The 24,368-nt window shown below is 70.2% G+C and overlaps 2 protein-coding genes across 6 annotated transcripts; one reads left to right on the forward strand and one right to left on the reverse strand.

Moving 5' to 3' along the window:
- Positions 1-1,367: 1,367 nt before the first annotated feature.
- Positions 1,368-14,535, forward strand: LLGL1 (LLGL scribble cell polarity complex component 1). 3 transcript variants are annotated; one of them, XM_040574836.1, is made up of 23 exons: positions 1,368-1,592; positions 4,053-4,150; positions 6,941-7,022; positions 7,096-7,211; positions 7,921-8,079; positions 8,165-8,327; positions 8,411-8,546; positions 8,625-8,679; positions 8,774-8,931; positions 9,045-9,262; positions 9,380-9,447; positions 9,856-10,009; positions 10,323-10,427; positions 10,574-10,866; positions 10,946-11,099; positions 11,223-11,376; positions 11,473-11,756; positions 12,008-12,272; positions 12,371-12,485; positions 12,605-12,696; positions 12,792-12,912; positions 13,018-13,097; positions 13,418-14,535. In XM_040574836.1, exons 1-22 carry the CDS (start codon positions 1,512-1,514, stop codon positions 13,094-13,096), a joined length of 3,150 nt encoding a protein of 1,049 aa, XP_040430770.1. In that variant the 5' UTR covers positions 1,368-1,511; the 3' UTR covers position 13,097; positions 13,418-14,535. The 3 variants fall into 3 exon arrangements, with proteins under 3 accessions (XP_040430770.1, XP_040430771.1, XP_040430772.1); XM_040574837.1 differs by having other exon boundaries at positions 11,229-11,376; XM_040574838.1 differs by having other exon boundaries at positions 11,256-11,376.
- A 234-nt stretch (positions 14,536-14,769) lies between these two features.
- Positions 14,770-24,361, reverse strand: FLII (FLII actin remodeling protein). 3 transcript variants are annotated; one of them, XM_040574835.1, is made up of 30 exons: positions 24,220-24,361; positions 23,074-23,184; positions 22,193-22,264; positions 21,985-22,065; positions 21,666-21,751; positions 21,355-21,516; positions 21,153-21,256; positions 20,891-21,066; positions 20,645-20,802; positions 20,444-20,528; positions 20,103-20,250; positions 19,852-19,985; positions 19,561-19,773; positions 19,292-19,471; positions 19,139-19,221; positions 18,982-19,056; positions 18,639-18,722; positions 18,384-18,555; positions 18,206-18,310; positions 17,759-17,950; positions 17,484-17,672; positions 17,256-17,395; positions 16,939-17,164; positions 16,566-16,720; positions 16,383-16,443; positions 16,148-16,276; positions 15,942-16,048; positions 15,634-15,739; positions 15,458-15,523; positions 14,770-15,281 (listed from the first exon to the last, which is right to left on the reverse strand). In XM_040574835.1, exons 1-30 carry the CDS (start codon positions 24,280-24,282, stop codon positions 15,147-15,149), a joined length of 3,798 nt encoding a protein of 1,265 aa, XP_040430769.1. In that variant the 5' UTR covers positions 24,283-24,361; the 3' UTR covers positions 14,770-15,146. The 3 variants fall into 3 exon arrangements, with proteins under 3 accessions (XP_040430769.1, XP_040430768.1, XP_040430767.1); XM_040574834.1 differs by having other exon boundaries at positions 15,942-16,276; positions 24,220-24,354; XM_040574833.1 differs by having other exon boundaries at positions 19,852-20,250; positions 24,220-24,354.
- Between the last annotated feature and the right edge of the window lie 7 nt (positions 24,362-24,368).

A 24,368-nucleotide genomic window follows, 5' to 3' on the forward strand; every position in this document is an offset into this window, starting at 1 on the left:
GGGATTTGTGTGCTGCCCTAGAAACTGGCACGGGGCTGCGGCGGGAGCTCCCATCCCGATTCTCCTGCTCTGGTTTGCTGTGGGGCAGGGGGCAAGCGGTGAGGATGTCCCCGTCCTTCTGGCCCTGCTGTGGGGTTGGGGAGCCGGGGTTGCCACCTTGGTGGCCGTGGCTCGGCCTCCCGTCGCCCCAGGGTGCTGCTTCGGCCTCGCCGGGGCCCCTCGCCCGCCCTGCCCTGCGCCTTCCTCCCGCAAGAGGGAGATGGGCGTGCGGGGACGGGATGGCTGGATGGGGCCTGCCATGGCGTCCTTCCTCCTCGTCGTCTTCCTCCTCCGCGGCCACGGCGAGCTGCTGCCTGGCCGGCTGCCCGCGGTGTCCCCGCGTGGGGAGCGTTGTGCTCCTCTCCATCGAGTTGTGGGGTCAGCCCGATTCCCCGTCCGTCCGTCTGTCCTTCCTCGCCTCAGGAGCCCTTCACAGGCGGGCTGCCGGGCTGGACGCTGACCCCCTGCTCGTCCCCAGCCCCATCCCAAAAGCTGCGGATCCCAAACTGCCCCTCGCCGTGAGGGGTGACCCCAAGGAGGGGGCGAGGAAGGAAACCGAGGCGGGACGCCCCAGAGGAGGGCACGGCGGCCGTGTCCGCGCACCCAGCGTTAGTCAGCAGGGAGGGGACGCCCTGCCCTGCGTGGGGACGGGCGCTCGCCTGAGTCACCCGCACCGAGGGGCAGGGTGCTGGGGCCGGGCACCCCGATTTCACTGTGGGGTGCTCCCTGTGCATCCCCACCCTATTGCTGGGGGCGTGTGGCCCCCGGTTGATACAGCCCGTGGCTGTGGGGCCGTGAAGCTGGGATGGGGCCCCAAGTTATGAGGCTGCCACAATTTATGGGGATCCCCACGTTATGGGACCCCAGGTTATGGGGATCCCCATGTTATGGGGCCACCCCACAGCTGTGGGTCCCCATGGCGGGGATGATGCCTCGCAGCTCAGCTGCCCCGTATGTGATGGAGCCCTGTACCCACGACACCCCATGGCCAGGATGTGCACCCTCAGGCTACCCTCCCAGCCCTCCCAGCCCCACCCTGGCGCTCTGCGACCAAAAAACTAAGGAAAGAGTTAAAAAAAAAAAAAAAAAAAAGTATAGAAGTTGCTAGGGGAACGAACTACAACCCCCAGCATCCCCCGCGCGCGCGGGGGGGGGGGGGAGCGCACGCGCAGCGCGGCCGGGCGGGGCGGCGCGGCGCCTTGCGTGAGGGCGGGCTCTGATTGGCGGCGGGAGCTGTCCGTCAGGGCCGCGTCCCGCCCCGCCCCGGCGGTGCCTGCCCGGGCTCGGCGCGCGGCGCTCGGCGGGCACCGGGACCGGGACCGGGACCGGGGGCACCGGGGGGAGCGGGTCCGGCACCGGGAGCGGGTCCGGCACCGGCACCGGGAGCGGGCCCGGCACTGCCCGCACCGGCCTCGGTAGTACCGGGAACCCCGGCCCCGGTAGCGCCGGCCCCGCCCGGTACCGGCCGCACCATGATGAAGTTTCGGTTCCGGCGGCAGGGCGCCGACCCGCACCGCGAGCGGCTCCGCCACGACCTGTTCGCCTTCAGCAAGGTGAGCCCCGGGCACGGGGGGCGGCGGCGCGAGGGGTGGGGAGGGGAGGGGAGGGGAGGGGAGGGGAGGGGAGGGGGGCACCGGGGGGCGCGGAGTCCTCGGGGGGGGGGGCGGTAACGGGGTAACCGGGACCCCTCCGGGACCCCCCGGGACCCCCCCGTCCAACACGCAGGATGCGCCCCCTCCCCTCCCCCCCGGAGCCGTACACCGGGAGCGCGGAGCTCCGCGGCGGGGGCACCCCCGGGGTGCTGGGGGGGTGCTGGGGCACCCCTGGGTGCCGGTACCGGGGACCCCCCCGGGGGTACCGGCTCCGGGCACGCCGGTGTCCCGCCGTCCTCGGTGTTGGGGCACCCCCGTTGTGCCCCACCCCCTCCCCCAACCCCACCGGTACCGGGGTGCCCCGGACCAAGGGTTTTGGCCCCCCCCCCCCCCCCCCTGCACCGTGCTGCCCCCGGAGCATCCCCGGTGCGGCCCCCCCAGCTCTCCGGTTACCCCCCCCCGGTGCTGCGGGGCCGGGGAGATCCCAGCCCAGCACCCCAAAGGGCTGTGGGGGGCTGGGGGAGGTCATAGCGGGGGGGTGACACCCCCAAAAACGCGCCCTGGGGGCTGCCCGGCACCCCAAAAGTGTGCCCCTTGAGGGGGGGGCGCTTTGTGTCCCCCAGGTCCCCAAACTGGGCATCGCCGTCCCGGTGTCACCCGGGTGGGACGGAGCCCCCCGGGGTGTCCCCGCTGGTGCTGGGGGGGCGCAGCGTGGGGGCACCCCCTCATCTTCAGCCCCGTAGTGCCGGGACGGGGCCGTTCCCAGCCCCGGTGACCCCGTTGGGAACATCCCCGACCCTCCGGGGATGAAGACCCACACCCCCCTCCCCCCCCCCCCAGCTTTGGGGTCCCCCCTTGCTTCCCAAGACCCCCCCCCCAGCCTCGCAGCGGGGTCCGCCCGGGGCTCAGGGCCCCCCTGGCTCTGCCCCGAGCCCCCAACCCACCCCTTTTTTGGGCTGTGGGGCCGCATCCTGCGTGGGCCAGCACCCCGGGGCCAGCACCCCGGGCGGTCCGTGCTCACGGGGGGGGGGGGGGTGGGGGGCATCACCGGGGGGGCTCCGCGACGGAAACGCAGCCGGGAGCAGCCCCGCTCCCGCCGGCCCCATACCCCGGGCAGCTGCCTGCCCACCTGCCTCCCATTAAGATCTTGTTATTTTCTTTTTTAATTATTTATTTATTCCACCCCCCCCCCCCCCCCCCCGCTCCTCTCAAGCTCCAAATCTGCCTCGGATTTGCTGTAATTTGGCCCAGAGCGCGCCTCGGCCGGCCGGAGCAGCCCCCTGCCGGATGCGGCCCCGCTGCCTGGCGGGAGGAAAGGATGCAAAAGGGGGGGGGGGGGGGGGGCTGCCCGGCGGTGGGGACCGTTTTTTTTGGGGCGCTGGCGGGGTTTTGCTGGGGGTTCCCAGCCGAGCGCCGCGCTCGGGGCATCCCCGGGGTGCTGCAGCTCCGCGCCCGCCGGCGGCTTTAGGGTGGCCGTAAGGGTGCGCAGCGCGCGCCCTACAGCCTTTAGGGTGCGCGGGGATGGGGACCAGGACCCAAACTCAAAACGGGGGGGGGGGGGGGGGGGGGGGGTAGTGTGCAGGAAGGCAGAGGGGTGCCCGCACCCCCTGCTCCCAGCCCGGGGACCCTCGCGGAGCCCGTCCCTCGGGGGATCCACGGCCGTGCCCCGGCGGCGGGTGCGAAAAGCCGCCCCGCGGCGGCCCCGCTGCGCCTCTCGGCCGCCCCCCAGACAAAGGCAGCGGGGCCGGGATCCGGCCGGGCTGGCTCCGGCAGCCTCCCCGGCGTTTGATGGGGCGGCCGCCACCGCCGGGGGGGGGTGGGTGCGGACGGAGGGGTTTGCTCCCCCGGGGGCGAGGGCGGCGGGTGTCCCTCCGCATCCCCGCCGCCGCCGCCGGGAGCCCCTCCCGAAGCGGCGAGCCCGGGCACGCCGCCGCCGTCCCCGGACTTCCTTGGGAAGGTGCCCGCGGGCGGCTCGCCGGGGACGTCTCTGCTCCCAGGCGCTCGCAGGTCCCGCTCGCCTGGTTCTGCGCCGGCTCCTCGGGGAGGTGTCAGGGATGGGGGCACCCGCGCCTCGGGATGGGGCAGCGGGGGGTGGGTGGGTGGGTGGGGGGGGCCCCTTCCGCGGGATCGGGGCACCCCCGGTGCCTTGGCGGGGTGGGGATGGGGGAGGTTTGGTTAATTTATTATTTTTTTTTTGGGGGGGGGGGGGGGGGAAGGGGGTTCAGTGAGGCGGGGTGCGCACCCCACTAAAACATCGCCTGGGGCGCTGCGGGCACCGCCGCGGTGCGGTGCGGGGATGGGGCTGCAGCGCCCCGGTGCCGCCCCGCTGGGTGCTGGGGTGGTGATGCTGCTGCTGCTGGGGGGGGGGGGGGGGGGGAGCAAGCTGGGGGGGGCTCCTCTCTGACCTCGCTGTCCCCGCAGACCGTGGAGCACGGCTTCCCCAGCCAGCCCAGCGCCCTGGCCTACGACCCCCGGCTGCGCGTGATGGCCATCGGCACCAAGGCGGGAGCGGTGAAGCTGTATCCTTTCCTCCCCAGCCCCACCACCAGCACCGGGGGGGGGGACACACACACACACACGCTGCCCCCCCCCTCCATCCTCAGCCACATCCCGGCGGTGTCCGTCCGTCCAGCTGGGCTGCAGCTGCGCTGCGCCGGGGAAGGGGGAGCGCCGGGGGGGGGGGGGGGGGGGCCGGAGGAAAGCGGCTTCGTTGTCCAAAACACCCCTCCCCCCCCCCTCCCCCCCCCCACCTTTGCCTCACCCTGGGGGCTCCTCCCCGTGCCCGAGCGGTTGTTTGGGGAGGAAATGTTGGAAAAAATGGAGAAAAAAAAAAAAAAGGGGGGGGGGGGGGGGGGGGGACGTGATGCGTCCCGTCCCCGGCGTGTTGCAGGGGTCCGGCCGCGCGTTGCCGCTGGCGGGCGGCCAGGGCTGGATGCGTCCCGCGCTCGGGGGGCCCCCGCGCCGCAGGAATGCGGGGTGGGCGCGGGGGCGGCTGAGCCCCGCGTTGGGGGGGGGGGGGGGGGGGTTGGGTTTGTTTTTGTTTTGTTTTAGGGAAAGGAGGGAGGGGGGGGGGGTCCCAGCTTTCCTGCCTCCCCTTCTGGCCGCCGCTCCCCGCACAAAGATGGCGTTTTTCTGCCGGGGCCGGCCCGGCCGCGACGTCGCCGCTCGGCTCGGTGCTGGGTCGGGGGCTGGCCCCGGGGAGGATGCTTCGAGCAGGCTGGGGACCGGTCGGCGCGGGGAAGCGGGCGAGGTGGAGGTCCCGGTGCCGGCTGCACGGCCAGGAGCTGGCCTGACCGGTGCCGCTGGTTAGCGGGGGCACCGCGGGGGGCTCCCCGGCTGGGCTGGGCGCAGGCAGCGCGGCACCGGGGGCTGTCACCCTCCGGGGACCCGTGTCCCCCCGCCGCCCCAGCCGCTGGAGAAGCCAGGGGGGTCCCAGCACTTGGTCCCCACCTCGCCTGCGTGTCCTGAGCTGCTCTCGCTGGCTGCTTGTCCCCGGGGCTGCCGGCATCTCGGCCAGCAGCGCGTTTTGGGGATGCGGTGGTCAGCGCGCTGCTGGCTCCGCTTTGGCGCCCGCTGTGCTGGCATCGAGCGAGCCCAGGGGGTGAGCAGGGATGGGCGACGTCCCCAAGCCGTGTCGGATGCTGCCCCGGGGCTGCGGTTTCGCCCCGCTCCTTGTTCCCCGCGTCCCAACCCCGGCCGTCTGGCTCCTCCACGGTGTCCCCAGCGCCGCGGCGGCTCCAGCCCGGCCGCGCCGGTGCTGCCAGACAGCTCCTGCCTGTCGGCCCGGGCAGAGCCGCCGCGCCGGTTCCCCGTGCCGAGGACACCGTGCGGGGCGCGGGGAGGCAGCGGTGGGTGTTTGGGGGCAGAAGGGCAGGGATATATGGAAACCACGCTGCGGGGACTCATCCGTCCCGGCTCTGGGGTGCGGGATGCGCTGCCCGCGGCACACGGGGCAACGCGCCCTGGCCGGGCCGGGCGTCCCGGTGCTCCCGGGGGGAAGCGACTTGGAGGATAAGTTGGTGGTGGAGAAGCTCATGGGTGGGTGAACCAGGGATCGGGAGGCTCCTCGCAGCCAGAGCGCGGGGTCGGGTTGCCACATGGCCCCGTTGGGGTTGCCACATGGCCCCGTTGGGGTTGCCACATGGCCCCGTTGGGGTGCCGCTCGGCGCTGGAGCATCGGTGCCGGTCCTGCCCCGGTTCCTGCCGAGCGGCGTCGCCGATGGAGGAGCCGGGACCAGTTGGGTGAGTGCGGCCGTGCCGGCACATACCAAACCCCACCCTGCCGCCAGTGCGTGCCGGGCGGCCCCGGGGTGAGAAAGAAGGGGGTGGCGGAGGGCAGGAGCCCACCCGGCCCTCGTGCGCCCGCCCCGGCCGCGTGCCAGCCCCGCGTCCTGACCCTTGGAAGCGCCGGGTGCGGGCGGGAGGCACGGGAAGAGCTCGGTGCCCCAGCCGTGCCGGGGCTGGCGGCGTCCCCGGTGTCCCCGCGGGGCCGGCTCCAACTGGAGCAGCCGGGCTGAGGGGAGCCCATGGGAAAGTTCAGGGCACGAGGCCGCCGAGGGCTCGGGGACATTGTCCGTGCCCGAGCGAGCGTGGCTAATTGGCAACGTCCCCGTCCCCCCGGTGCCGGCCATTTGGAGTGTAATTGGGCAGCAAAATGAGAGCGGGAAGGGGCTCGGAGCTGTCGGGCTGGGGTCCGGCCCCACGCCGCCAGGAGGGTCCCAGACCCCGGGTTGGGGTGCGCAGGGCACGTCCGACCCCAAAGCCAAGCGGCGGGGGCGCGGGGGCTTTTCTGCAGCATCTTCCAAACTCATTTCCCCCTCCCGAGCTGCAAATCCCCCGGCTCGCAGCCATCTGGGGCTGCTCCGGGCCCTTTTTTTTTTTTTTTTTCCTATTCTTTTTTTTTTTTTTGTGGAGCTGGGGTGGGTTTGGGGCAGGAAGCAGGCGGGGGGGTGTGGGGAGGGGAGCTGCTGAATAAGCATCGCGCGGCGGCTGGCGCAGGAGCGGGTTGCTCCCAGCAACACGCGAGCCGGAGGGCCGTTGCTTGGTGACCCTCGGCGAGGGATTGGGGGACGCGGGGGGGACGTGGGGAGCGGGCTGGGGGGGCGGCCAGGGCCACGGGGTGGGGGCCGGTGGGGGTCTGGGTGGGCTCGGGGGGGGTTAAACCGGGCTTAGATGGGGGGGGGGGGGGGGGGTGCGGGTTGAATCGCACCCTGTGGGATTTGGGATTTGGGGGGGGGTGGAGGGGTGGATTGGGGGGGGACCTCTTGGGGTGGGCTCTGCTCTTCTTGCTTCCTTAACGGCCCCCCCAGGTACGGCGCTCCCGGCGTGGAGCTGACGGGCTTGCACAAGGAGACGGCCACCGTCACCCAGCTGCACTTCTTGGCCGGGCAGGTAGGTGGGGGGCCCCGGGAGGGGAGGGCGGGGGGGCTCGCCGATCCGCGCCCACCCCGCTGTCCCCCTGCAGGGCTGGCTGCTGTCCCTGCTGGACGACAACACGCTGCACCTCTGGGAGATCTACCAGAAGGAGGGCTGCTCCCACCTGGAGGAGACCCGCAGCTTCGGCCTCCCGGCGCGCCCTGGGTTCGGCACCGCTAAGTTCTCGTCCTCCTCCGCGCTTGGCTGGGGCCGGGGGGCTCCCAGCCCGCTTCGTTCCCCCGGGGGGTGACCCCGCTGCCACTGTGGGCGTCGATGCTCGGCCGCCTTTGAGTTCGGGCGGCGGCAGGCGAGGTCTGCCAGAGTTTACACCCGGCTCCGGCGTCGTGCCGGGGTGGGGCTTGGCCGCGGCGCTGCCAGATGCGAGGGTTTGCGCTGTTTGTTTGGCTTGAGGACGGAGGGCGGGGGGGGGGGGGGGGGGGGTTGGTTGGAAAAAACAGCTCGGCGGGGACGGAGCACGGCGGCCCCGCTGCATGGGAGCGTTGGGGCAGAGCGGCTCCCGTGCGGGGGACGCGGCTCCCGGCCTCCGGACACCTGGGGAGCGATAAGGGCACCGGGCTGGGAACGGCGCGGGGGAGCGGGCATCGCCTCTAGCAGGGCAGTTTGGTCTCCGTGCTGCGACCTGCGGGTCGGGAAATGCGGCCCCGGACCCGGGCTGTGATTAATGGCTCAGGAATCGCCTGTGAGCGCCGTGGCTGATAGCGGTGGCCAAACAGCCCGGGTACTCTCCCCAAGTATCATCCCCATCCTCGTGGGCCGGCGGAGCTGGGGATGCTGGGGTGACGCCGGAGCGGGACGGAGGAGGGGTTTTGGGGTGTCTGCCCGCTGCTGACACAGCCCTGGTCCCCCCCCGCAGCTGCTCCCCCAGCATCACGCGGGTGACGGTGATCCTGCCCATGGCCCTGGGCGCCGTGGCCTGCCTGGGCACCGAGGGCGGCGCGGTTTACTTCCTCACGCTGCCCGGCCTCGTGCTGCTGGAGGACAAAACCCTCTTCCAGGACGAGATCCTCCAAAGGTGAGCGCCGGCCCCGCTCCCCAAACTTGCCATCCCCGGCCCCTCCTGACCCCGTTGTCCCACCCGTCCCCCCTCCGTGGCGCAGCGTGCCCGATGAGTACCGCTGCGGGAAGGCGCTGGGGCCGGTGGAGTCCATCCAGGAGCACCCCCGCGACGCCGGCAGGCTCCTCATCGGGTACAGCCGCGGGCTGGTGGCCCTGTGGGACCAGAGCACGCGCGCCGTCCAGCATCTCTTCCTGGGGAACCAGGTACCTGGGCCGGGACGGCCCCGGGGAGGGGGTGCTGCAGCCTGTCCCCCCGTGTTTCGAGCCCCCCGTTGTGCCCCCTGCAGCAGCTGGAGAGCCTGGCCTGGGAGCACAGCGGGAAGAGCATCGTCAGCTCGCACAGCGACGGCGGCTACATGGTGTGGGCGGCCGGCGGCGGCGGGCAGAGGACCCAGCAGCCCGTCCTGTCCACCATCCCCTACGGTGCGGGGGCTTGGGGCGGGGGGGGGAGACCTGGGGGCTTGGGGCGGTGTTGTAACAGCGGTGTGATCTTCATTGCAGGTCCCTTCCCCTGCAAAGCCATCAACAAGATCCTGTGGCGGACCTGCGAGTCGGGGTAGGCGATGGGGGCGCCGGGTGCTGGGGGAGGTTTGGTGCGGGGCCGGGGGTCCCCGGGGCTGCGGGGTCCGACCCCTCTGCTCCCCCTGCAGCAACCCCTTCATCATCTTCAACGGCGGCATGCCGCGGGCCAGCTACGGCGACCGGCACTGCGTCAGCGTGCTGCAGGGCCAGACCCTCGCCACGCTGGACTTCACCTCCCGTGTCATCGACTTCTTCACCGTGCAGAACCCCGAGGTGCCCGAGGGAGGTACGTCCCGCCGGCACCGCGGTCCCCGGGCTGGGGGTCTCCGCTAGCGGCATCTCTTTTTCTTTTTTTTTTTTTTTTTTTCTCCTTTTTCCCCCCTCCCTTCCCTTCCCCAGGCTTCGAGAACCCCCGCGCCCTGGTGGTGCTGGTGGAGGAGGAGCTGGTGGTGATCGACCTGCAGACGCCGGGCTGGCCCACCATCCCCGCCCCGTACCTGGCGCCGCTCCACTCCTCCGCCATCACCTGCTCCTACCACATCTCCAACGTGCCCCTCAAGCTCTGGGAGAGGATCGTCAGCGCCGGGGAGCAGCAGAGCCCCCGCCTCTCCTCCGCGGTGAGTGCTGGGGATGGAGGGGGACACACACACACACACACACACACCCCGAGTGCCATGGGGTGGGCGCACGGAGGTGTGATGCTTGCTGTCACCCCCCCCCCCCACCCCCCGCAGGCTTGGCCCATCAACGGGGGGAAGAACCTGGCCCAGGAGCCCACGCAGCGAGGTCTGCTCCTCACCGGGTGAGCGCCTGCGATGGCTCTGCTGTGGAGGCCTGGAACCTGTGCATGACGTGGAGGGCGTGTGGGGGGGGGGGGGGGGGGTTCCTAAGTGCCAGGAGGGAGGGGACGTCCCCAGCCCCTTCCCGTGGTGGGCGTGGGACAGGGTGATGGTGGGGAAGGACCTCCACCAGGAGCTGAAGCCAAAGCGGGTGCATGGGGCATGCAGGGAAGCTGGGGGGGCAGCTGCTGGTGCTGGCTGGGCTGACAACCCCCGCTGTGTAGCTCGGTGGCCGGGCAGCAGCGTGTCACCCGCCGCGTTGTCCCCTCACCCCTCCTGGCACGGCGGCCACCAGCGCACAGGCGGCTCTTGTTAGCCCGGCTCTCGTTAGCACCGTCCTAACGGGAACCCCCCCCCCCCGGCCCCGGCAGGCACGAGGACGGCACGGTGCGGTTCTGGGACGCCTCGGGGGTGTCCCTGAAGCCTCTCTACAAGCTGGGCACCGCCGGCATCTTCCAGACCGACTGCGAGCACAACGACAGCCTCAACCAGGCGGGCGAGGAGGAGTGGCCGCCGTTCCGCAAGGTGACGTCTCGGGGGGACACCGGGGGGGGAGATGCTGCAGTCCCCGGCACCCCCGTGCCTCGGGGGGAGATGCACCCGCAGGAGCCATCCCAGCTGCGCCGTGGGGACGTGTCCCCTCGCTCGGGGCACAGCTGCTGCCTCGGGGACACAAGGGACGCTTGTTCTGCACGCCCCGTCCCGTGGGTCTGCCCTGGTGTTGTGGGGGGGATCCCAGGGCACCGGGGACGCGTGGGGACGGAGCTGGCCCGGGCACGATGCCCGGTGCTGGTGGCTGCCCACGGCTGCGTGACACCCCCGGCCCCTCTCCCCGCAGGTGGGCTGCTTTGATCCCTACAGCGACGACCCCCGCCTGGGCATCCAGAAGATCGCTCTGTGCAAATACACGGCCAAGATGGTGGTGGCTGGCACGGCCGGGCAGGTAGAGGTGGAGGAAAAAGTGGCCGGGCACGGGGTGCCCCAGTCCCCGCAGCCCCCCCCCTGTTCCCATCCTCGGGGGCAGGACGGGGACCCTGCCCTGGGGAGCCCTCCGTGTCCCCCCACCGGCCGCTTGTCCCCTCCCCGCAGGTGCTGGTGATGGAGCTGAGCGACGAGAAGTCGGAGCACGCCGTCAGCGTGGCCACGGTGGACCTGCTGCAGGACCGCGAGGGCTTCACCTGGAAGGGCCACGACCGCCTGGCGCCCCGCAACGGCCCCCTCGCCTTCGCCCCCGGCTTCCAGCCCAGCGTCCTGGTGCAGTGCGTGCCCCCCGCCGCCGTCACCGCCGTCACCCTGCACTCCGAGTGGAACCTGGTGGCTTTCGGCACCAGCCACGGCTTCGGGCTCTTCGACTACCACCGGCGCAACCCGGTGCTGGCCAGGTAGCAATATGGGGGGGGGGGGATGCTCGGGGCTGGGGACCCCGCGGTGGGGTCCGGGCGCTGAGCAGCGGTGCCGTAGGTGTACGCTGCACCCCAACGACTCGCTGGCCATGGAGGGGCCCCTGTCCCGCGTCAAGTCCCTGAAGAAGTCCCTGCGGCAGTCCTTCCGCCGCATCCGCAAGAGCAGGGTGTCGGGCAAGAAGAGGCTCAACCCCGGCAGCCCCTCCAGCAAGGTGGGCGCAGAGCGGGGCCGGCTCCTCGCCCCCCCCTCCCCGCCGTCCCCTTCCCCGCCTGTGTGTGCTGGGGGGCTCCTGACCCCCGTCCCCCCGCTCCCCCCCCCCTCCCCACCTCGCAAGGTGCAGGAGGCCAACGCGCAGCTGGCCGAGCAGGCGGGCCCCCCCGAGGTGGAGATGACGCCGGTGCAGAGGCGGATCGAGCCCCGCTCGGCCGACGACTCGCTCTCCGGCGTGGTGCGGTGCCTCTACTTCGCGGACACCTTCCTGCGGGACGGTGAGAGCCCCGCGCGTCTCCCCCCCCACCCCGCGGCCGTGCTGTAGGGAGAGGGATCCTCACGCTGCTGCTGCTGCTGCTCCTCCCGTCCCGCAGCCGCCCACCACGGCCCCACGATGTGGGCAGGGACCAACTCGGGCTCGGTGTTCGCCTACGCCCTGGAGGTGCCGTCGCAGGAGAAGTTTTCGGAGCGGGCGGTGGAGGCGGTGCTGGGCAAGGAGATCCAGCTGATGCACCGGGCGCCCGTGGTGGCCATCGCCGTGCTGGACGGCCGGGGGAACCCGTTGCCCGAGCCCTACGAGGTCTCGCGGGACCTGGCCAAGGCCCCCGACATGCAGGGCAGCCACTCCATGCTCATCTCCTCGGAGGAGCAGTTCAAGGTGAGCCTGGGGCTGTGCGCCACGGTGGGACCGGCCAGCCCCGGCACGTCCCGTGTCCGCTCTGGGCATTCCCATCCAGGCTGGCACTTGGAAAAGCAACCAGGGTGGGGGTGACCAAAGGGCTGGGGTGGCTCTTGGGGACTCGCTGCCCTTTGACGAAGGCCCTGGGGCAGCTGGGGGGTGTTCCGCCACCTCCTGCACCCCCGGGGGTTCCCGTCCCTGCGGCACCTGCCTCCTCTCGCCCTCCCCAGGTCTTCACGCTGCCCAAAGTGAGCGCCAAGACCAAGTTCAAGCTGACGGCGCACGAGGGCTGCCGGGTGCGGAAGGTGGCCCTGGTGAGCCTGGCGAGCGCCGGCCCCGAGGAGCGGGTGGAGAACTGCCTGGCCTGCCTCACCAACCTGGGCGACATCCACATCTTCACCGTGCCCAGCCTGCGGCCCCAGGTGCACTACGGCTGCATCCGCAAGGAGGACATCAGCGGCATCGCCTCCTGCGTCTTCACCAAGCACGGCCAAGGTGAGGGGCCACCTCCCCGCGGCCTCGCCGCCCCCAAATCTGTCTCCTCCTTGGGGGGGGGGGTGTCCCTGATGCTCCCCGTCCCCCCCGCCCCGCAGGTTTCTACCTGATTTCGCCCTCCGAGTTCGAGCGCTTCTCGCTGAGCGCCAGGAACGTGACGGAGCCGCTGTGCTGCCTGGAGGTCTCCCGGCTGCAGGACACCTCCTGCCTCAGGTGGGCTGTGCCGGGGGCTCGCTGCGGCCCCGGGGGCTTGTTGTGTCTCCCCCCCACCCCGTGACATCCGTTCCTGTGTCGTGCCGCCGGCACCAACCTCTCCCCGTGTTTCCTTCCAGCAACTCGACGGCGACGCCGAAGCTGCCCCAAGCCAACGGCACCCACGTCCCGCACAGCCCCGAGGCCAACCATTCCCCCTCCGACAGTGACAGTGAGTGGCAAAGGGATGGGGGGGGGGTGTGTGTGTGTGGGGGGGGGGTAACGTTTTGGGGCCGGGCACCTCCATCCCTCCCCGCGGCTCCCCAGGGTCCCCCGAGGAGCACCAGGCCTCCTCGCCCGGCCCCGTCGACTCGCCCAACAGCAGCATGGAGAACCCGCTGGACACCACCGGGGACATCACGGTGGAAGAAGTGAAGGATTTCCTGGCGTAAGTTCGGTGGGGGGGGGACAGGAGGAGCGTGTGGGTGCTGCTGGCGGCTCGGGGGGGCCGCAGGGGAGCCCCCGGCTGCATCTCGCCCTGCTCTGCCCCCAGGTCCTCAGAGGAGGCGGAGAGGAACATGAGGAACGTCAGCGAGGACGAGGCGCGGCCCGCCGGCATCCTCATCAAGTGAGGTGGGTGGGGGGGCCGTGCCCTTGAGGGGGTGGGGGGGGGACACAGATCCGGCTGCCCCCAGCCCCCTGCAACCCCTCCAGCGTATTTGGGGCCAAGACCCCAGTGCCATCCCCTGGTGTCCCCATCCACAGCGGGGAGCACGTGGCCATGGGGGCAATGCGTGCCCAAGGGTTTTCCCTGCTTGAGGGGTGGGGGACAGCAGCTCCAGGCCCCCACCACCTCATTTTGGGCCCCCCCCACCCACTCCATTCCCCCCCCTCCGTGGCACCCAGGGTCTGTGTCCCCTTGTCCCCGAGCCCAGGCCCTGTCTCTCCCCCAGGCAGCGCCGGTGCCCGCGGCCTCCCCGGCCCATCTCAGTGCTCGGATTCCCGGGACGCGCGGCTCGACTGGACCCCCCCGGCCCCCCCAGCGTAACGTAGACTCGTCTCCTCTCTAACATCCGTGCCGGCGCTCCCCCTGCGCCTCCCTGCCCGGCCACCGGCCCTGGAGCCCCCCCCCCCGGCTGGCCCTGAGCTGGGAGGGGGGGGCGCAGCAGGGGGTGGCCCACGTTGCACAAACTCTTCCCGGGGAAGATTTATGAATATTTTTTTTTTTCGTACACGGTCGAGTGTAGCTGGCCCCTGCTCCAGAGCCCCGTCCCGGGGGATGCTGCTGCCCGGGCTCACGGCGGGGGGGGCGTGGTGGCTTTTGTCACCTCCCTCCCCCCCCCCCCCAGCCACCTCCCGGGTTTGGTCCCTTGGGGAGGCACAAACCGAGGGGGGGTCGGGTGCCCCCAGCCCCCCCGGACCCTCGTCTCTGTTTACATGCCCGGCTCCCTGCAGTTTACAGCCCCCTCCTCTGTGTGCCAGGGGGGGCCGGGCTGCCGCACGGGGACCGTCCCCCTCCCTGGGGACCCCCCCCTTGTTCCACTGCCTCTCCCCGAGTGGCCTGGGGGTGTGGGGGGGGTGAAGGTGGGGGGGGGTCACAGGTGGCCTTTTTCTCTTGGTGGCTTCTCCAAGGGCTATTCTCCAGGCTGGGCTCCCCGCCTGCTGCTCCTTTCTGACACTAATTCCTGCCACGGGGCAGGGGGGAGGGGTGCGGTTTGGGATGGGATCACGCTGCTGGGGGGTGGGGGGGGGAGGTCAGCCCCCAGCCCCGCTCTCTGTGCAGCGCCCCCCCCCCCTCTCCCCGGGGGTGTCACTGTGCCAAATCCCTGCCGGGCTCCTCGGCCCCCTCCTCGCAGGGACTGCGGTGGCGCTGGCTCTGTCCCTGCGTGGCTCCGGGGCTCAGCCCTGATTTTGGGGATCCACGGGGTTTGCCCCCCCCATCTTGTTCCCCCCCCCAAATGCTCTCTTGCGGTACGTGTCTGGCCTCGGCGGGGGGGCCAGGGGAGGCAGCCATGCCCCAGGCCCTGTCGCGGTCGGGGCTGTAGTGTCCCTGGTAGAAACCCCCCCCCCCAACCCCAAAAACCACCACCTCATCCTTTTTTTGGTAAGATGAATTTAGCATTGTTTAGTTATTAAAAATACTGGTTTTTAATATTGAAAATAAAAGCATTTAATATCAAATGCCAGGCTGTGGGTGTTGGGGGGGGGGGGGCCTCAGCTGCCTGGGGATGGGGTCGGGGGGACTTGAGGTGGGGGGGTGGGTCAGAGGAGGAGGGAGAGGGGCGCAGTGAGAGCCTGGCACAGCTCGCGGTGACAAGTGCAGCCTTTATTGATAAGATACCGAGCGGCTGCCACCCCCCCCCCCTTGATGCTGGGGGGCGGTGGCACCCCATCTCTGCAGGACAACAAAAAGGTGTGGGGGGGAGCCCCTTGGTTCCCCCCCCCCCCCAGTGCTCTTCAGCAAAGCTAAAAATGGGGTCCCCCACGTGCGGGGAGCTCGGCACGGCCTTGGGGCAGCAGCAGCCCAAGGCACGAGGGGACGGGGACCCCCGTGTGCCCCCAGCAGGATGGGGGGGGACAGGGACAGCCCCGTGCTACCCCCTGGCCCCAGCTCGGGGCTGAAGCAGACCCAGTGGTCAGGCTTGGGGCGGGGGGGAGGGCAGCCCCGGGTGCCCCCAGCCCTTAGGCGGGCGGCTTGCGGAAGACGCTCCAGGCGTGGAAGCAGCGGGTGAAGGGCCAGGGCTCGTTGCCTTTCCGCACCAGCCGCAGCTTGCGGGGCCGCGCGGGGTCCTTGGAGCGCATGTGCTGGATGTAGACCTGGGGCAGAGCACAGCACGGGCTGTCCCTGCGGTCCCTTGGGGTGGGGGGGGGCGGTCCCTGGCCCCCATGGGGCAGGATCAGACCCCCGCTGGGGAGGGGGATGGACCCCCCAGGCCCCAAGGGGCGATGGAGGTGCCCGAATCCTGCCTCCGAACAGCCCCCCCAGGCCCTACCTGGCAGGCTTTGAGGCTCAGCTTGATCTCCACCTGGCTGGTCTGGGTGCCCACCCACATGTAGACCTGCGGAAGGGCGCGCAGCCGGGCTCAGGATCCGGCCCCCGGTTGCGGGGTGTCCCCCGGTTGCGGGGTGTCCTGGCGGGGGGGGGGGGGGGGGGGGGGGCCTGGCTCACCTCCTGCCCGTTGTCCAGCAGCATGATGTCGTCGTCGGCCAGGTCGTCCTGGCAGAAGTCGGAGCACTTCTCGGACACGGCGAAATAGCCCTTCTCGTTGGAGCACCTGCGGGAGAGCCCCGGGGGAGCCCGAGGCTGTTAGCGCTGATGGAGAAGGAATTTCGGCCAGAGGAGGCCCAGGGATGAACACGGCTGGGGAAGGGGCTTGGCCCCAAAAACCCCACAGAGAAGGTTATCGCAATGAGGACGGGGACAGGCGGCAACCTGAGCAGAGCCCCCCCCCCCCCCCCCTCGGGACCAGGACCCACCTGAAGAGCCGGGAGTGCTTCATGTATTCGGCATCTTCATCGTAGGGCTTCTGGCTCCCGATGCCCACCCAGAAGAAGTTTTCGGGCTCCTCTCCCTCGTTGATCACCTGCAGGCGGAGGGCAGGGGCAGTGCTGAGCTCCGCCAGCCCTCGCTGCCCCCAGGTAAGTTGGTGCTGAGCGCCCCCCCCCCCCCCCAAGCCCCTCACCTGCTTGCTGTAGGAGTCGTCGAACATTTGGTTCATGATGTCCTCGGCCAGCTTGGCCTCGTCAGGGTCGGCTGCGCGGCCCACCCAGGTGTAGACGATGCCCTGGTTGTCCGTGCTCTCAAAGGGGACCTGGGGGGAGCGGGGCAGGCTCAGGGCTGCCCGGAGGGGGCGAGGGACCGAGCACCCCCCTGCCACGAGGAGGTGGGGGGGGGGGGGACTCGGCCTCGAGCGATACCTTGAGGATGAAGCAGAACTCGGAGTTGAGCAGCCCGGCGTCCGTGTTGATCTGGATGCACCTGGACAAGGAGCCCATGAGGGGGGCTCAGCGGGTGCTCGGGGGGGGCTGTGCCTGCCCTCACGTCCCCGGGTAGCACCCATGGGTGCCGCTCAGCCCGCAGCACCCCGCGGGGAGGCTGACCTGGTGCAGAGGGCCCCGCCGTTGGTGCGGATGTGGTAGAGGCTGGGCTGCGGCGGGCTGGCCTTCTCCTTCCTCTTGCCCCGGTGGATGACGAACCTCCGCTTGAAGTGCGAGAGGAACTTGGGGTTCTCCTGCTGCTGCGTCATGCGCACCACCTGCACGGGGGGGGGGGGCAGCAAGGGTGTGGGGGTTACCCTCCAAAAAACACCCCAATGCCTGGCTGCAGGGGGACGCCGTGGGGCTGGGGGGGGGCTGCTGGCACCCCCGCGCTGCCCCCCCGTCTCCACTCTGCCCGGGGGCACAGAGGGAAGCCGGGAGCAGCGAGGCCAAGCAGGAGACCCCCATGTGTCCCGCCCCCCAGGACAGGGCCCACCTCCAGCTTGCCGGGGAAGAGGCTCTCGAACTTCTTCTGCAGGCTGAAGGTGAAGGTGAGCCAGCCCATGTTGGAGGCCTCGCGGCCCTGCCAGAAGTAGACGATGCACTGGAAGTCTTCCTCGGGCTGCTTCTCATCCTCCTCCTCCTCGCCCTCCTCGTCCCCTTTGCCGTCGCTCTTCTTCTTCTTCTCCTCCTCCTCCTCGTACTCCACCGGCACCCAGTACCTGCGGGTAGGGGCAGGGGGTGACGGGGGGCGGGTCTGGGCGGGATTTTGGGGCTCCGGCAGCCCCTGGAAGGGGACAAGCCGGGCGTCACCTGCAGAGGAAGACGTAGCAGTCGTGGGTGTGGAAGTGGCCGAACTCCTCCTCGGGCAGGCGCGCGAATTTCTTGCCCTCCAGCACGAAGCCCTCCATGCCGTCCAGGTCCTCGTTCCACTCCTCCATCAGCTGCTCCGCCTGCGGCCCCAAGAGCTCGGTCAGCCCCCGGCCCTGCTGCTGCTGCTGGGGGAACGTTTGAGGGGACGGGGGCAGCCCCCGGCCCTACCTCGCTCAGGGGCATGGGGGGCTGGCGGGGCAGGAAGAGCGCCGTGAGGTCGGCCTTCATCTGGTCCTTCTTCTCGGCGTCCTTGCGGACCTTGCCGGCGAGGCCGCCGTCCTGCAGCACCGTCTCGGCGTTGCGGGTGTAGTCCACGCGCAGGACGTCGTCCCAGTTCTTGAACTTGGACTTGAACACCTAACCAGGGGCATAGGGTGAGGGAAGGGGAGCAGCCCCTTCCCTGGCATCCCCCCCCCCCCCCGCCCAGGCTCCGTGCCCCCCACCTGGCACTCGGTGCCCTCCAGGTTGCGGGTGACCATGGCGTGCTTGGGCCGGTGCAGCATGCCGCACAGCTCCTGGCTCAGCTTCAGCGCCGCCGCCCGCACCAGCCGCGACGACTTCCTCCCGATCCAGATGAAGACGTCGGACCAGCAGTCCAGGATGTACACGTTCTTCGTGTCCAGCAGGCTCTGCAGCTGCGGGCCCCATGGGGAAGAGGTCAGCGTCCCCCGTTTTGTTTTGTTTTTTTTATTTCTGGCTCAAAAACTCCCCACCCGCTCCCAAAAGCCAACAGGGAAGAGCAGAGCACCCCGCACCAGGGTCCCGCTGCCTGAACCTGCCTCTGCCGCTACGGGGCCGTGCCCCAGAGCACGGCTGGAGGCAGAGGGGGGGTGCGAAACCAGTCTCGCTGGTCAGACTGGGAGAGCCTCCCCACCCCGTCCTAGTCCTACCAGGCGCATCTCCGGCAGCAGGTCGGCCTTCAGCCTCTTCTTGTGCTCCACCGACAGCTTGTAGTTGATCTGGGGCAGCTCCAGGTAGCCCAGCCCCAGGCCCACCTGCCAAGGGGAAGGGGCATGGGTAAGGGGGGCCATGGCACAACCATGGACCCCGTGGATGGTGACACCTCACCTTGTACAGCTTGGGCTTGTGGGGCTGGAAGTCGTCGGGGACGCAGGGCCGGATCTCCTCGGGCTGCCCCCCCAGCACCTCCCAGAATTCGGGGCTCTCCTGGCCCTGGGTGAGCAGCATGATCTCCGCCTTGCCCTTGCGCTCGTTCTTGTTGATCTTCTCGGCGAAGAGCCTGCGGCAGGACCGGGTGAGGCGGCAGGATGGGGTGAGGTGGTGGGCTCCCCCCTGCACCCCCGGGAGCCCAACCAGCCCTACCTGGCCTTGGTGGTGCTGCTGAGCGTGGCCCGGCTCCCCCGCCACACAAAGAGGTCGAGGCCGTGGTCCAGGAGGAACACAAAGCTGGAGGATGCACACGAAACCAGGTCAGGAGGCAGTGGGGTGTCCCAGCCTCCTCCCCACCCTGGGGGTCCTCGTGGGGCCAGGGACTGTGGCTGGCAGGGCTGCCAAGTGGGGTTCAGACCCACATCCTTGCAGAAAGGCACAGGCACTGCCAATTTCCACCCCAAAACTGCAGCCACGAGGTCTCGGCCGGACCCTGCTGCCTTCCTCCCTGGCCCCCCACGGGGACCCCCCATCCCCTCGCCCTTTCCCTGCTCACCGGGGGTCCAGCGACGTCCCTTTCAGCGCCACCGGCTCCAGCTTGACGTTCTTCTTCCCGTAGACGCGGTACAGCCTCGAGGAGAGGCGGCCACGGTGAGACGGGGCCGCTGCCAGCCCCCCGCGCCCCCCACCCACCCGCCCGTCCCCAGCGGTACCTGGTGACGTACTGCGTGTCCTCCACCGTGAAGAAGCCGCTGGCCGTGCCGCCCTCGATGTAGGAGATGTCGTTGTCGAAGACCTACGAGAAAGGAGGCGGTGAGGGTGGGAGACGGAGGGCTGGAGGCTGCGGAGCCCGGGGCCGGCCCCACCTGGAGGAACTCGTCGCTCTCGTCGCCCATCTCCTCCCGGATGCTGCGGCACTCGGCCCCCAGGTAGTTGCGCAGGTTGACGGCGTGGATGGCGGAGCAGGCCTTCTTGTCCAGCGTGGCCTCCTGCCCGATCCAGTAGTAGATCTCCCAGTTGAGGGAGCCGTTCTCATCCAGGAAGGTCTGCGGAGGGACGGGGGGTGGGGGGGTGAGACGGGTTGGCCACGGGCACAGGCTGGGGACGCGGGGGCCCCTCGGTCCTCCCCGGGTACCTTGAGCACGATGTAGCAGTCGGCCTCGTAGAACTTGCCGTGGAAAGCCTCGTCCACCAGCGTGGGCACGAAGTTCTCGATCTGCCAGACGCAGAGGCCGGGCAGCTGCCCCACGTCCTCGCTGAAGAACTCCGAGTAGTCCAGCTGGGGCTTCTCCAGGCCCTGGTCCCAGCGGCGCGTCTTCAGGTCCGGCGCCTTCGCCTCCCCGCTCTCCTGCGGGGACGGGGACGGGTCACCACGCTGCCGGGCACCCCGAGGAGGGACTGGGACCCCTCTCGTCCCCCACCCTACCTCTATCTTCTTGTTCTTCTCCTGCGCCACGTCCGACATCCCCTTCAGCACCTGCTTGGCTTGGTCGTCCTGGGCAGAGTCCTTGCGCCGCCGCAGCCGCATCTTGCGGGCCAGGGGGTCCTTGGTGCCGCTCCCTGGGGACAGGGAACGGGGTGAGAGGCAGCCGGGACCCCCCCCAACGCCCGGCATGGGGCAGGTTGTGGGGTGAGGCTGCTTCCCCAGGGGGTTTCCTCCCTCCCTGCCCCGCTTGCCTGCGGCGGCGGCCGCGACGGTGGCTGGGGAGGCGCCGGCCAGGCGGAGCTGGTTCTGCAGGGAGAAGTCGATGTTGTACCACTCCGCTGCCCGGTCCGCCGGCTTCGGGGGCATCACCAGGTTGGGGTTCTCGCGCACGTCCAGGACCTGCCGAGAAGGTGGAAGAAGAGCTCGGTGCTCTGAAGCACGGGGAGGTGGTGGTGGGTAAAAGGAGTCCCGAATCCAGCAGGTGCCCGGGCTGAGCCATGCGCTGCTGGCCCCAAAAGGCCGTGCCCTCCCGTCACCCCATCCCGCCCCATAGCCTGGGCCCCCCGGGACACGCAGGGCTGTGGGGTCTCACCTCCACGTCCGTCAGGAAGTGGATGGCCTCCGGCAGCGTCACCAGGCGGTTCTTGTTCAGCACCAGCTTCCTCAGCTTCGTGCACCTGCGGGACACGGGGATGCTGAGCCCGGGGCACGTCCCTCAGGACCCTCCGTCACCCCGCAGCCCCCGACGCAGGCGCTGTGTCCCCTCCTGGGGATGGCTGGGGGCTGTCCCCACCTGCAGAGGCTCTCGGGGATCAGCTCCAGGTTGTTGTTGGCCGCCATGAACTCCTCCAGGCTGGCGAGCTTGCCGATGCCCGAGGGGATCCCGTCGAAGTCGAGCTTGTTGGAATTCAGGTAGAGCTTCTTCAGCTTGGTCAGCTTGCAGATAGCAGACTGGGGAAGGAGGAGGCGGGGTGAGGGACGGGGACACGAAGAAGGGACGGGGACACGAAGAAGGGACGGGGATGGGGACAGCACGCACGGGCAGGGAGGTGAGCTGGTTGCGGGACAGGTTGAGGGTCTCCAGCTGGGCCCACTGGTCGATGCAGAGGGACAGCTCCGCGATCTGGTTGCTGCTCAGGTTGAGGCGCCGCAGGCTGCCCAGGGTGTAGAGGCACTCGGGGACGCGGCTCAGGTCGTTGCAGGACAGGTCCACGTCTAGGGGGGAGACAAAAAGGGGCTGAGACCCCCGGCAGGACCCCCGCCGGGGCCAGCAGAGCCCCGAGGAGGGCACCCAACCCCACCTGCCAGGTTGGCCAGGCCCTCGAGGCTGGTGGGCAGGTTGCTCTGCGTGCGCTGCGTGTTCCTCAGGTGCAGGGTCTGCAGGGCCGTCAGCGCCGGGAGCTGCCTGCGGGAGACGGGGGGACACGGGGCAGGGATGGCATCAGGGCAGGGCCCAGCACAGCCCTCGAACTTTGGGATCCAGCCCAAAAAACGGGGCCGTACCGGAGCTGCGCGTGCAGGAGCGGGTTGTCGTTGAGGATGAGGGTCTGGAGGTGCACCAGGCGGCGCATCTGCGGCGGGAGGCTCTCCAGCTTGTTGTTGCTCAGGTCGAGGTAGAGCAGGTCCGTTAGGTTGATGAAGAGCTGGTTGGGGATGGCCTCGATGCTGCGGGGACACGGGGACGTTCGGGGTGGCCCCGGGACCTGGCACCAGCCCCGGATCCGACCCGCAGAGGGAGACCCGGAGCGAGGGGGGGTGAGGGATGGAGGTAGCCGTGGGGAGGTGGCTTTTTGGGGAGCCCGGCCCAGCCCCACCTGTTGTGGCCGAGGTTGAGGACCAGCATGTTCTTGGCGTTCTCCAGCTCGCGGGGGCACTCCGTCAGCTGGTTGTAGCTCAGGTCCTGGGGGAGCAAAGCCGGCGTCACACTCCGTGCTGGGGTGGGTCCCCCCGTCCCACTGCCACCACCCAGCCCGAGGACATGGAGCATCCTGGGGACCACGCTACGGCTGCTCTTCAGCCCCGTTGCGGTCCCCAAAGGGCACGAGGGGCTGTTGAGGGGTGGGAGCAGGACCAGGAGCTGCTGTCTGCAGGGGTCAGCCCAGGGGAAGGGCAGCGTGGGGGCTCTGCACCTACCAGCACCGAGAGGTCATCCAGCTGGAAGATGTCATCGGGGACGCCCGAGTTCTTCAGGCTGTTGGCACGAGCCACGATGGCCTTGGAAGGGGAGAGAGAGGCGTCGCTGCAGCCACCCGACGTCTCCAGCAGGGCTGGGGCTGGGTTCTGCGCGCCCCCAGCGCCGGGGGCTGGCTCGGAGGTGCCTGGGGACGCCGGGGACACTTACCCGCAGGCAGGGCAGGCCGGAGAGCTCGCCGTGGAGCGTGGTGAGGTTGTTGTGGCTCACGGACAGATGCTCCTGCAGGGAGGTGGGGGGAGCAGGGGCTGAGCTCAGCCCCGACCCTCGCAGGGCTCCCCGCACCCCTCTGATGGAGAGAGCCCGGCCCCGCTGCGGGGAGGGCGAAGGCGCCCCGGCGGGCTTGGGGCGCTCACCTGCGGCCCCCCCCAAAAACAGACCCCGATTCCTGGACACACTTTTCACGGGGCAGATATAGAAAGGGGCAGACAAACAGGTAGCCACAAGGCAGGAGGAGAACCCCGAGGAGCCTTTGCTTCCCCCCGAGCATCACAAACGCCGCTCAGAAACCCGGGCACTCCCAGCGCGGTGCCGAGGGCTCGGGGCCGTGTTTAAGGCACCGTCCTCGGCTGGCGCCGACCCAGCGGTGGCCGTGACGTGCTGCGGGGCACCGCCAAGGCAAAGCTCAGCCACGAGCCCCACCAAGGGCCTGCTCACGCCGAAAACTCGAGCCGCCCAAAAAACAAAGCCCGGCAGCTGCTGCCTACTGCTGCCTTTTTTTTTTTCTTCTCCTCCTTTGCTAGAGGATATAAGGGCCAAAAACCTTCATCCTCCCCATAAGGCTTCCCCCTTCCCTTCTATTAAAGGGCAGAGGAGCTGAGTGTGGTTTCTGGTCTGGTTTGCTACAAAACCGAGGTGAAACCCCCTACGGATCTGCCTCAGCCCCGCTCCCAACAACTCCCGCATCCGATTTCAGCCACACGCCGCGGCTCAGCCCTATTATTAGACACCGGCGCATCCCAGCATGAGGCTGGCAGGCAGCAGGTCCCCGGCACCGTGGGGGCGGCGAGCCCCGGCCCCCGGCCCCTCACCAGCTTCTGGAGGGCGGCGAGCTCCTCGGGCAGGTAGCAGAGCCCCGTGCGGTTCAGCTTCAGCCAGCGCAGGCTGCTCATCGCCTTCACGTGCTCCGGGAAGTAGCCGCCCTGTGGGGAGCGGGAGGGTGAGAGCGCTGCCTGCCCCGTGGGGTCGGGGTGGGGACCCCGCTTTGGCTGTGGGGTGGTGGGGGGAAGGTCCCCGCTATGGGACCTGGGGGCTGGGATCAACCAGCCCTATGGGATCGGAATCTGATGGGCCAGGATTGCCCAGCCCTATGGGGTTGGGATCTGGGGGATGTGATTGCCCAGCCCTATGGGATCACCCAGCCCTATGGGATTGGGACCCGGGGGCTGCAATCACCCAGTCCTATGGGATCGGGATCTGGTGGGCCAGGATTGTCCAGCCCTATGGGATTTGGGAGCCAGGATCACCCAGCCCTATGGGATCGGGATCTGGGGGCTGTGATCACCCAGCCCTGTGGGATTGGGACCTTGGGGACTGAGATCATCCAGTCCTATGAGATCAGGACCCAGGGGCTGAGATCACCCAGCCCTATGTGATCAGGATCCAGGGGCTGAGATCACCCAGCCCTATGATATCAGGACCCAGGGGATGTGATCACCCAGCCCTATGGGATTGGGACCTGGGGCTGGGATCACCCAACCCTATGGGATCACCCAACCCTATGGGATTACGACCTGAGGGCCAGGATCATCCAGCCCTATGGGATCAGGACCCGGGACCTGGGATCTCCCAGCCCTATGGGATCGGTCCCCGGAACCGGGATCACCCATCCCTGTGGGGTCACCCAGCCCCATGGGATCGGGACCCGGACCCGGTATCTCCCAGCCCTCCAGGCCCTGCTCCCGCCGCCCCTCCGGGCCCCACCCTCTGCAGCCCGTCCCCGCCGGGCCCTTCCATGCCCCCCACACCCAGACCCGACCCCCCCCGCCCCAGCACCGACCCCTCGGGGCCAGCACCGGCACCGGGGGGACCCCTCCCGGCACCCCCGGGCGGGCACCCCGGGGCCGGGCACCCGGCGGCTGCGGGGCCTGGCGGGCCGGGCCGGGCGGGGCGCTGCGGGCCGGCCCCGGGGGCACCGAGCGGGGCCGGGGCCGTGGCTCCCCCCGCCGCCCCCGCACCTTGAAGTCGTTCCCGCTGAGGTCGACGCCGCGCACGAAGGGCAGCACCCCGGTGGCCGCCATGGCGGCGCTGGGCGGACGGGCGGGCGCTAGGACCCGGGGGCGGCCGCTCGCCCTCCGCTTCCTTGAGTTGCCGCCTCCAGGCGGTG

The sequence above is a fragment of the Cygnus olor genome, chromosome 15 (assembly GCF_009769625.2).
Source record: "Cygnus olor isolate bCygOlo1 chromosome 15, bCygOlo1.pri.v2, whole genome shotgun sequence".
Taxonomy (NCBI): domain Eukaryota; kingdom Metazoa; phylum Chordata; class Aves; order Anseriformes; family Anatidae; genus Cygnus; species Cygnus olor.

What these genes read in the sequence shown, in the direction of transcription:
- LLGL1 (XM_040574836.1), top strand. Translation starts at nt 1,512, where the DNA reads ATGATGAAGTTTCGGTTCCGGCGGCAGGGCGCCGACCCGCACCGCGAG. An exon ending in CCTGTCCACCATCCCCTACG is followed by an intron (nt 8,547 to 8,624) that starts GTGCGGGGGCTT and finishes TCTTCATTGCAG; the next exon opens with GTCCCTTCCCCTGCAAAGCC. An exon ending in AGTGGCCGCCGTTCCGCAAG is followed by an intron (nt 10,010 to 10,322) that starts GTGACGTCTCGG and finishes CTCTCCCCGCAG; the next exon opens with GTGGGCTGCTTTGATCCCTA.
- FLII (XM_040574833.1), bottom strand. Translation starts at nt 24,282, where the DNA reads ATGGCGGCCACCGGGGTGCTGCCCTTCGTGCGCGGCGTCGACCTCAGC. An exon ending in TGCTACGTCTTCCTCTGCAG is followed by an intron (nt 17,165 to 17,255) that starts GTGACGCCCGGC and finishes CCCTACCCGCAG; the next exon opens with GTACTGGGTGCCGGTGGAGT. An exon ending in TGAGCCTCAAAGCCTGCCAG is followed by an intron (nt 15,282 to 15,457) that starts GTAGGGCCTGGG and finishes GCTCTGCCCCAG; the next exon opens with GTCTACATCCAGCACATGCG.